The sequence below is a fragment of the Lathyrus oleraceus genome, chromosome 1 (assembly GCF_024323335.1).
Source record: "Lathyrus oleraceus cultivar Zhongwan6 chromosome 1, CAAS_Psat_ZW6_1.0, whole genome shotgun sequence".
Classification (NCBI taxonomy): Eukaryota; Viridiplantae; Streptophyta; class Magnoliopsida; order Fabales; family Fabaceae; genus Lathyrus; species Lathyrus oleraceus.
Genome location: NC_066579.1, coordinates 454,119,737 through 454,130,980, shown reverse-complemented (window position 1 = coordinate 454,130,980; position 11,244 = coordinate 454,119,737). Strand labels below are relative to the sequence as shown.

The window sequence follows — 11,244 nt, the reverse complement described above, 5'->3', positions numbered from 1 at the left end:
GCTCTGCTGTCTATATTGACTGTGTTGAAGAACACAGAAGTTTAAGTGTATTCTGTATGGATCGCATCGCGACGATGACCAATCTCACCCCCATTTTTTAGGGCACTTCTAACTACAAAATCTTTGAAGTACTTGCCCTTGAAAATATAGCTTTCTGATGAATGGCATAGGTAGAAAATTAGAGCGTGCATGGAATATGGATTTAGTATCCACACACCAAAAGCTAGTTTTAATTTCTCTGTCATGAACTTCATCGTCAGCATCCAACACATGCAACACAAACTTCTCTGCAAATTTTCTATAACACTGCATGCATTCTTTTTTTGAACCATTTGTTGCTTTGTGACCAAGTTTCATCTCTTTGGTAGAAGAATAGGAGCATTGTGATTCTTTGGTTATGGTTAAGGACACACCAAAAGATAAATGAGTACAAACATTGGTAAGAGTACAAACATTGGTAAGAGTACAAGGTGTTCAATGTGGGTGTTGGTGCAAGCCATAACATACGTGGATTTGTTTCCTATAGGGTTGAAGAATATAGACTACTTTTTTAAAGCTGTGTACCAATAGTGTTGATCTGTATGAAAATCTAACCCCCAAAAATTTTCATGATGTAAACATTGTCTTGTCTCAACAAATTTCAAAGATAAATTTCATAGGAATTTGAGGATTTAACATTGAATGTTGATTTCAAGTGACATAAATTTCATTGGAATTTGAGGATTTAACATTGAATGTTGATGTTTGTGAACTTTGATCACGGCTTCCACTTGTTGACACCATTAAAGGTAGTTTTTTGAATCAATTTTTTATGTGTAATAATCCTATTCTTAATCTACCAATCTACTAGTACCATTTAACCTTTAAACCACGTGTTGAGAAAAATAAATGTAAAAATTGTGTTAAAAAAGGTTGTATTCAATTATGTTAAAAGATTAAAACTAATTATTTTCATTGTAAAATTTCTATTTTTCTCTTTTTTAACTAGTGTTTTTAGGGTATTTGCTAGCATATATGTAAAGTAGAATACATTAAATTGGAAGTAAAAATTGTATTAATCAATAGATATAATTGTAAAAAATATATATTTAAAATTTGAAACATGTCATTCATTTTGTGATAAAACAAAAACACTTATAAATGACTTATTTATTTGTGGAAAGGAGCAGGGTGTGTACATATTTAAACTGATTTAAAAAAACAATTTGCACAAAATATCGATACTTATAAGTTATTTTGAATTTTCATGTGAAACTTTGATTTTCTTTTTTAAAATTGATATAAATTGAACCAAATTGCATATAAATATTTTAATATTTGTTATTGATAAGACAAATTACATTAACCTATAGTATATTAGTTTTATTATATTGATAATACCGATTAAATTAATTTGATTTTTTTTATCATATCACTCTTATTGTAAAATTAGTTTTTTTATATATCATATATGGTATCAAAACTATTATATTAAAAATTATTTCTAATTAATACGTACTATATTAAAAATAATAAATATCTAACAACCGATTAAGTAAATGTGCATTAAATAAAAAATAATAATGGGTTATCCAAACCAAGCTTTACACATGTGTCTCTTTAAATTCTTTTTCTTCTCAAAACCATACACAGTGAACTAGTGAGGACGAATCTAATGATTCTATTTGAAATTATAATTTTTTGAGATTAATTTTGATGCATGATTTGTCTTTTCTTTACCGACAATTATGTCAGTTTGATCATCAATTTTTTTCCCACTTTCATAAGAATTAATGTAGAAGCCATATATTTTATAAAAAAATGTAAAAGCCATACATTTCATAAAAAATGTAGAAGCCATACAATAATGATTTTGATCGATTAGCTTGATAATATTTTATTTTTGTAATTTAGTAATTGAAATTTTATCCTTAAAAAGATGAATAAAAAGAATATGCGAATTCTTTGTATCTCTATGTTTCTATACCATTATCAAATTACCTGTTTTAATGGGACTGTGATTATACCTCTCCACGATAACACAAAATTAATGTTTATACCTCAACGATATATCAGATAATTTAAATTAATATAAAAATATACAGGGATGATTTATATAATATAAACTTTAAATTTCATAAGAAATTTTGTAAAACCTATATTAAATAACAAATTATTGAGCATGCAACACTTTAAAGCATTTTACAAGTCTAATTTGATCTATAAATTCCATCAATCCAAACCTATGTCTTTTTTTTTCTTTACTTTGTATTCACCAAATTATACAATTTTTCAGTCCAATCAAATTCATATAGAGCAAAAAAAAAATTATGCAACCACTAGGAAAATTTTGAAAAAACTGAATCATTGAATAGACTAGAATGCATGGACTCAGCATTCAACTAATCCAAAAATCCGAGAATTTTTCCGACATTGTTGACCAAGACTTAGCATTCAACTAATCCAAACATCTTTAAAACAATGTGTCAATTAGTGAAACAATCAATGAAACAACATAATACATGTGCCAATATCCTAGATTCAAAGTTCCTGGTTCAGTTTCAACTTGCTTGAGAAACAAGCAACACCTTCATAGTCCACAGGAAAATTTCTCAGATGACTTATCAAGGGAAACAACAGTATAGCACTGAATGAAACTAGCTAAAATATCAACCATTTGCATTCCTAAATAAAACAACAATATTTTACACAAATCAGTAATGGGAATATAAAGAATATAAAGAGTTGCTTATTTCTGAACTTGTATACCTTGTGCTTCAGCAACAGCATGACTTTCTTCTATGGTCTACATATGCAAACTGTTAACTTCTCTCAATGGCAATCGCGCCTCGAAATTTTCTTCAATTTGTTTATTTGTGCTATCTTGAGCAGAACCATATAGCTTATCACAAACTACCGAATCCATTGCCGTTTCATTTTCATCATCTATAGAAGTATGCAACATATTTCTTAGTTCTTCTGTCAACTGCATACCCTCGATAGACAACAAATCACCGAGTTTGTCATAGATGTATTCAATCTGTGCCAACATGTCTTCCCTTTCCGTCGATAATTTTGTGATGTCTTGAAGCAAATTTCCTTTCTCAAACTTGATATCTGCAATTATCTGTTCTATCTCCTGCTTTTCCTTTGTCAACTTTTTAGTTTCTAACTCCATGTCTTCCAATGATGTTTGAAACTTCTTCGCTTCGTGTTTTAAATGGGAACACGATTCTTCAGTGTGCGTCAAATTCTCGTGCAAACTGTTGATTTCCAATTCCAACTTCATTATTCTTGTGTTCTTCTCTTCAATTTCTAGCTTTGTCAGGTATTCTACATTCTTCATAGCTTCGTTAAGCATGCAAACTTCAACCAACTTTTCCACTTGTTTTGAAAAAGAGAAGCACAACGCATTCATTAAATCTTGTTCCGAGGCTTTAGCTAGTTCCTGAAAGTGCTTTAGAGTTTGATCTTTCTCATCTGAAATCTTCCAAAGACGGTCTTCGTTCTGCACAAGAGCTTTTTGGGCATCTAGATGTGCAAGAACTGCATTTTCTAATTCTTTTTTCATGGAATCTTGCTTCATGCACACAACCGCTATATCTTTCTGAAGATCCTTTATGCAACATTCCTTCTCCGTTACTGTTTTGACAAGTTCATCATTCTCTTGCTTACACTTCTCCACTTCCTTTGTTTTCTCGGCAATGCAGGATTCCAGTAAACCTATCTGCAGTTGAAGACCTTCAGTTTCCCTGCAGAGAAGGTTTTTGTTCTCCTGCTTAAGAGCTTGCTCGTTCTCAATCTGTGACCGAAGAGAAGCTTCCATCTCTATACAGGTTCCTTGAATATCTTCATACGAAACTTTAAGAGTTTCAGCAGTAGACTTCCAGTTCTGTGCTTCACAATCCAATCGAGACAGCTCGTCATTTTTACTGGCAAGTTCATGTTTTAGCATTTCTAGAGCCTCAAATGCAGCTTTTCTTTCATGTTTTAGAGTGTTTTCCATCTGCAAGAGTTGCTCTTTCAATATAAACTGACCCGTAGATGATTCCTCGAGCAATTTCTTCTGCTGTTGAAGCTCTTCCTCCAACAGAAATTGTTGTTGTGACAGAGTTTTTAGAGAATTATCTTTCACTCTCAGTTGCTCGTTAAAGTTTAGAATCATAACTTCATTCGCTTCAACACAGACCGCTTTATCAGTTTCTGTACTGCATGAATTGGAATAACCCTCAGCAAGTACCGACTTAAAGATCAATAGTTCAATATGATTCTCTTCATTGGCATAGCAACATTTTTCCAATTCCATCATAAGCTCCCTAATTTCTTGTTCTTTATTGATCAGTGCAGATTTATAACCAACAATATCTGCTTCCATCTTTGCTATCTGATCATTCCATTGGGATTCTCTAGACTTGAGAGTTGAAGAACAGTTTTTATGAGCATCCTCCAACTTTTTCAGCTTGTTGCGAAGCTTTGATGCCATATAATTCCCTCCCGCGTCACGAATCTGAGCTTCCCTAAATTCTTTAAGCGAATCTCCCAACTCCTGATTATCTTGTTCAAGGTAAACGATTCTCCTCTTCAATTCTTTCACAAGAGCCTCTTTCTCTCCCAATGAGTTTCTTAGCTCGGCTACCTCATCGTCCCTCATAATAGTCAATTGTTGTATCTCAGACTTCTTTTCTTCAAACTGACCATAAACATCCTCGAGGCTAGTTTTGAAGTCCGATATTTCAGCCTCCAAGAGCATCCTCTTGCTTTCTTCGCGAGCCAACGCATGGTTACACATCTCCAAACGAGATTGAACCCCCTCCAAAGCTCTTGTCTGAGAATCCAAACTGATTTGCAAGGAAGATAATTCATCAAGCAACGAAGACCTCTCCTTTTCCCACTCATCCTTGCTCAATCGAAACTTATCTTGAAGCTGTTTATGAGCTTCTTCAAGATGCTTAAACTGTTCATTCCTCCATTTCATTTTATCTTGCACAGAAACATTTTGTTCCTGCAACTGCATTATCACATCCTCTCTCAATCCCAGCGTCTTCGCTCGCATAGCCCTCTCCTCCGCTTCAATATACTTCTTCTCTGCAGCCAATAACAACGACTTGAGGCACGAAATTTCCTCACTACTAGCAGAAACATTCTGCTCCAAATAACTGTTTCGAGCATTAACCTCATCCAAAGACGAAACCAGCTCACTATTACTCCCCTCCAATTTCAAAACCCTCTCAGTTAACCTTTCTTGAATCTTGCGATTCTCTAAACCCAAATGCGCGATCAATTTTTCCTTTTGATTCAAACTAGACTTCAGATCCTCATTAATTCTCTTCAGTTCATAAATCTCCTCCGACTTGAGATCGAGTTCACCCGCTCGTTTCTCAGCCAGATTCTTAATTTCTTGAAATTTCTCGGCGCGATGGATCTTCAAATTTTCTATATATTGAGTTTTGACTCGGCATTCTGCCCTAAACTTCTCCAACTCTTTCTTGACATCATCTAACTCTGTCTTAACAGTATCCTCCATTCTTTAAATTGTCCCTAAAATTACATACAATTTTTTTTCCTCATTATCATATATATATACACATTGATTTGATTATTGCGAGATGCATTGATTAACCTTAATAAATTGAAGAATGCAACAAGAAATTACAAACTTAAATAAGATTTATGTAAACTGTAACTTAAAAAAATAGATCTGGTCAACAGTTTATGAATAAATGGTTGAGATTATTGTAATAATCAGAATAATGATGAAGATTTGTTGATAATGAAAACGGTACCTGAGAAATGAGGAAGAAGTGTTTACCGGTTTGTTGTTGCTGAAATTTCGAAACCGAAACGGTTATGAACTATGAGACTGTGAGTGTCTTTGAGAGAAAGCGGTCTTTTATTTTCAAATTAGAGAATTTATGTCGAGGAAACAAAGACCCCTTTTCATTAACAGGTGTGTCGCTATATTTTTCAAACAAACCCTCATTTATGTGAGTAGTACTTTATTTGTGAAAAAATATATTCTTCAAAAAAATAGATATAAATATAAAGATTTTTTAAACATAGATACCGATTAGTATAATTAATTATTTATAAGTCTAGATCGATTTTTTTTATAAAATTACTGAGTTTTTTTTAATTTTTAAATGGGATCTAAACTCAACATAAAACTTAATAGAAAATAGAAACGGTAAGAAACTCAACTTCATAACAAATGTTCTTATTACATCATAAATAATTAATTGTCTAATAAAATCCAGAATTTCTTCTTCGAATGCATAATTTTCTCCACTTTCAATATCAAATTTTGTTAATGCATCCGCATACGAATTCACTTTCCTATAAGTATGGACCACCTTCACTTCTTCGAAAATCTTCATGAGACGCATGATTTGTTTGACCAACAAATATCCATCCATATATGTTGCCTTGCCTAAATTTAGCATTTCGATAATTACAGTTGAATCCACGTTCAACTCCACTCTCGAAAATCCTAAATCCTTAACATGAGGTAATCCCTTATAGATTCTCCAAAGCTTGCTTTGTCCTTCCTGCACAACATTTCCCTATAACCTTAGAAAAACCACTCTTGCACTTGTCATGCATACCTCTAATGATACCTTCTCAACCTAGTGTCCTTTATACAAAATAAGCTTCTTCATATTAAGTTTCGCCCAATCACCCTCGGGTGGCTTCCAACCAACCATGATAATAGATTTCTCTCTGCTAGAGATTATCTCGTTATTCTTTATAGCTTCATCATACTCATTTATTCTGCATTGAACGTGAATTCTCGGGAAATGAGGTATATTGTAATTACCATCGTGGATCTCCTTATTCCTCCACGCCCATAAATTATGACAACTAATCGCCCAATAACTAGCTCACTTACTATTTTTGTTGAGATTTAAATCTATTATTGAGTTAATCCATGGAAAAGAAATTCAATTTAATGTTATCAAGAATCTTGTTCAACCAAAGTTGCATGGCTCTAGGGCAATCCTAAAAGCATGCATGGTTGTTTCCTTCACTCCGCCACAAATCTTACAATCAGCTTCACCACAATCTTTCAAGCTTTTGTTATAATTGGATAATAAATGATCATGCCCAACGATCCAAATAAAACATGGAACCCTTTCCTTGACTTTCAACCTCCATATCTTCCTCCATTGAACTTCTATATTGAAATTATCATGACTAAAAAGCTTCTTGTAACTGCTCTTAACAGAATATCTATATTTATTAATCCCTACAAACAAATACTCGTCTTTCCCAATTATTGCACTTTACTTCCTTGCAATTTATTTTATTATTCACTTTATTTCAAGTACTTTATGTTTATATTTATTGTTATCTAACCATATCATTTACATTATTGCTAATTTATTTACTATGTTACTATCTTGCTAGATAAAAAAGGAGTAAAAACAAAAGAAAGAGAACAAATCATAATTATAGATGGACTTAAGGTTGTATAACTTTCTTTGTTACAAATCTATTGTTAGTTGATTTTTTAATCTTCAATACTTTACATCAATGATAAGTTATCCCTTAATATGCCATATTTTGAATTTTGACCTATGGATAGATAATCCTTAAAATGTTTACTTTGCACACATTACTAACCACTAACTATATTTCACTAACTTTCTTTACTACTAATCATTGTTATTGTGATTTTGTTACCATTAACTTGTGATTTATTTTGTGTCATTTATACTTACTAACCATTGTTATTGTAATTTTGTTACCGTTAACTTGTGGTTTATTTTGTGTCATTTATACTCACTAACCATTGTTATTGTGATGTCATTATTATGTTCACCTTGTAATTTACATTTAAGTATTCATTATTATCATCATTGTACAAACTCATCGCACATGTTTATTTATTTGTTATTTATTTTAGTGTTATCAAACATTAAAAACAACAAAAACATGATAAAATGATAAGACCAAAAATATTAACTCCACTCTTAATAAATTTGGACTTAGAAGATTCCATCTTAGGGTCTTTGCTTGGAGGCATTTTCATTACTCTTTTGTGATACTTTGTAAACACTTGGATTTTCATCTGTAACTTACATTCATGTTGTAAGAATGACATCATGACACCACCTTAGAGAGACATGTTTGTAGACCACTATCATTTGTTTAACTTATGTCACTTTTGTATACATAAGACTTTCTCTTGGGTTACCTTACTATGAGACCTTTTATTTTCTTGTTGGTTACTTTGCATTCATGTTGCATAAGTCAAATTTCATAATCACAAACATTCTTTCATAAAACCCTTATTCAAGGTAAAAACAAAATAACCCATCAAACTCAATTTTTGTGTCTTAGGGCATCATTCCACAAACCTTTTTCTCAAAGGTAAAATCAACCAACACACAAATATTTTATACTCCGAACTACGGAGCTCTGATTCCTCATCCGCGAATGAGTAATATGTAGGCACAAAGACCCCAATCCTTGACGAGCACTATAATAATAAAATACTCCCTCTTTCACGCACATTTCTTTTTGAAAATAATATAATGATAGATAAATCCCCATGTATGTAAAACAACTCAAATGGTTACTATGGAGTACCATGGACATGAGAGGTGTTAATACCTTCCCCTCGTAAAACCGAATTCTGAACCCAAATCTCGGTTGCGAGACTGATTCCTTATTCTCTTTTAGCGCTTCCCGTGTGCGTCTTTTTTCCGAGAGTTTTATCGACTATTTCCCCTCGTCTCTCTGATAGAGGTAAACTAAATAAAATTTGGTGGCGACTCTTCTGATTTTGCCTCTTTATTGACATCTCTTTAGTCTCGGTTTCATTATCGTGAAATCACGGTAACGACAGAATGAATAGTAAAAAATAAAAGATTAAAGTGAAATTAACAAGGGTAAAGTTGGAATATTTCAAAATTGTTGGGGTAGGGGGATAGGTGGGGAGTATGGGGTAAAAAATTTCAACTAGGGGTATTCGTGAGTGCGGGTTAACCCACAAACCCGATGACCCAAACTAAATCAACCCATAAATTATCCGAACTCGTTTATTTACGGTATACTCAATCCAACTCGTAACAATATATATAATTTTTGTTGGGGTATTGAGTTTGAATTTCTCAATCTGCGGACTCGTTTATCCAACTTGTTGATGTGACATTAATAATTTTTTATTTTTTATTATTATTTTAAATAAAAATGTAAGATTAATATCTCACTACAAACCACAATTATTCTTTAAAAAAAATTATTCAACACCAATCTTATTATATTAAACCAATGAGCTTACGAAATTCTAAGACTAAGTGTTATTTTTTATTTTCTTTTATATTGTATCTGACTTACGTATTTTATTGAAATAATGTTTCTTGTGGAATTTTCTACAATATCAAGTGTTATTTTATGTGAATGAATTTTATTAGATATTATAAGATGTGTTTCATACAATTTAAATGTTAGAAATGAACATAATTGTATTGAATTGTGTTATAGGTTATTTATAACTCAAAAATATTATCAAAAATATTTTTATTTGAAACACAACTCACAAACTCAACTCATAAATAAATGAGTCAGTTTGGATCGATTTTGATCATAAAATTACATGTTTATCGATGAACTCAACCTATTGAAATTTGAACGAGTCAGATAACGGGTTAGGCAAAACTCGTTCAACAACCCATGTACACTCCTACCACCAATTACATGTATGACAATACTAATATAGTATTTGTAACAAACTTATTGTTTCTATCTTTTTTTCATGAATTAAATATGAATCTTGAAGTCATGAATCTCGTGTGAAAATTGAATACTATAGATTTTTTTAATAAATTCTTATGCTTTTTCTATGAAGAATCTCATTTTTCTTTTTTTATTCTCTATTTTTCAAATTATTTTGTTCATCTCTCATTTCTCTTCAACTTTATTTTGTATTTTTCTATTTTTATTCGATGCAAATAAATAATCAACATTAAAACTCACTAATACTTATTAATGCTAAAAAACTAAATTTAAATTTTCATATCGTGTCTCTCTAAATATTTATATATACTATTAAAAATTAATGGTTCTCTTTAATTATAGGGTTCTTGCCAGATCCTACATTAGATTTTTTGAACACCATATTTGAATACTTATATGGAGTTACTAATTACATTACTATAGATTAACTATGATAGTGTTATGGGTAATACTAATTTTTTAAATGGAAAAATACTTTTAAATAGTTGTCATTATCGAAATAAATTATTAACAAAGAACAAAAGAAGATGAGGGGATAAATACAAAACAAGCTAATAATATAAGACAACTACTCCACCTAAAAACATAAATTTGATCTAGCATATTAACTTCTTTTAAGTTTACACATTAATATTTCTTCTTAGTTCTTTTGCAAAGTGTACTTACAAAATTCTTTAATTAATTTTTACTTATAATTTCAAAAAAAAATGTTAAAGTACTCAAAAGATAAATAAAAAGTTAATTTTTTTTAAAAGGTACTCATCTTTCCATTTTCCGAAACATTCCCTTTATTCAAAAGTAAAAAATAAAAATAAAAATTTTTGTAGACAATATTTTATATATAAAATATTAATAATATAAATTGAAAAATTCTTATTGTTCTAAAATTTTTTTGTCATATTAGAAGTGAACATATCACTTAAAAAAATTAACTAAACTTGAAATCTCTTAATTTAATTTAAACTTTTAATATTTATTAAGTAATAAATGTTATTTTAAATTCTTCAAAACATATCTTCATTCACATCATATAATATTTTTTTATTTTATTTTATTCTTTTCCTTTTTCTTCATCTTTCTTAATTTTCATTGAAGGCTAATAATAAATAAATAATAATAATTTTTATTTTTAATTAATTTTGTTGTTGTAAGACAAACAAAATCAATTAAAGATCCACCATGGCGGCCAACAATGATCTGATTCTCATGCAAGAAGCCCTCGCCTACATTTTTATTTCCTTTATACTATTTTATTTTGTTTTTTCTTTGTCCTTTGTTTAGCAATATATTACTATTTTTCAATTCAATTCAACATACCACACAAAACACAAAACATGTATCTTTTTATCTTATAGTGTAATGAATTTTACTGCATTACTTTGATTCTTGTTAATATTTTCTCACCTTTATTATTTTATAAATTTAAAGTAAAGTTGTTGAATCTGTTTTGTGATGTGATTTGTAATTATAGTATCAAGCATTAGCATAAATCCACATATAATCACATTGAAACATGTGATGATGGAA

General features: G+C 30.5%; 1 protein-coding gene across 3 annotated transcripts; it reads right to left on the bottom strand.

Moving 5' to 3' along the window:
* Positions 1-2,449: 2,449 nt before the first annotated feature.
* LOC127084123 (uncharacterized protein At4g38062) lies at positions 2,450-5,953 on the bottom strand. 3 transcript variants are annotated; one of them, XM_051024530.1, is made up of 3 exons: positions 5,763-5,952; positions 2,749-5,517; positions 2,450-2,664 (listed from the first exon to the last, which is right to left on the bottom strand). In XM_051024530.1, the coding sequence occupies exon 2, from the start codon at positions 5,501-5,503 to the stop codon at positions 2,786-2,788; it is 2,718 nt and encodes a 905-aa protein (XP_050880487.1). In that variant the 5' UTR covers positions 5,504-5,517; positions 5,763-5,952; the 3' UTR covers positions 2,450-2,664; positions 2,749-2,785. The 3 variants fall into 3 exon arrangements, with proteins under 3 accessions (XP_050880487.1, XP_050880496.1, XP_050880480.1); XM_051024539.1 differs by having other exon boundaries at positions 2,450-5,517; positions 5,789-5,953; XM_051024523.1 differs by having other exon boundaries at positions 2,450-5,517.
* Between the last annotated feature and the right edge of the window lie 5,291 nt (positions 5,954-11,244).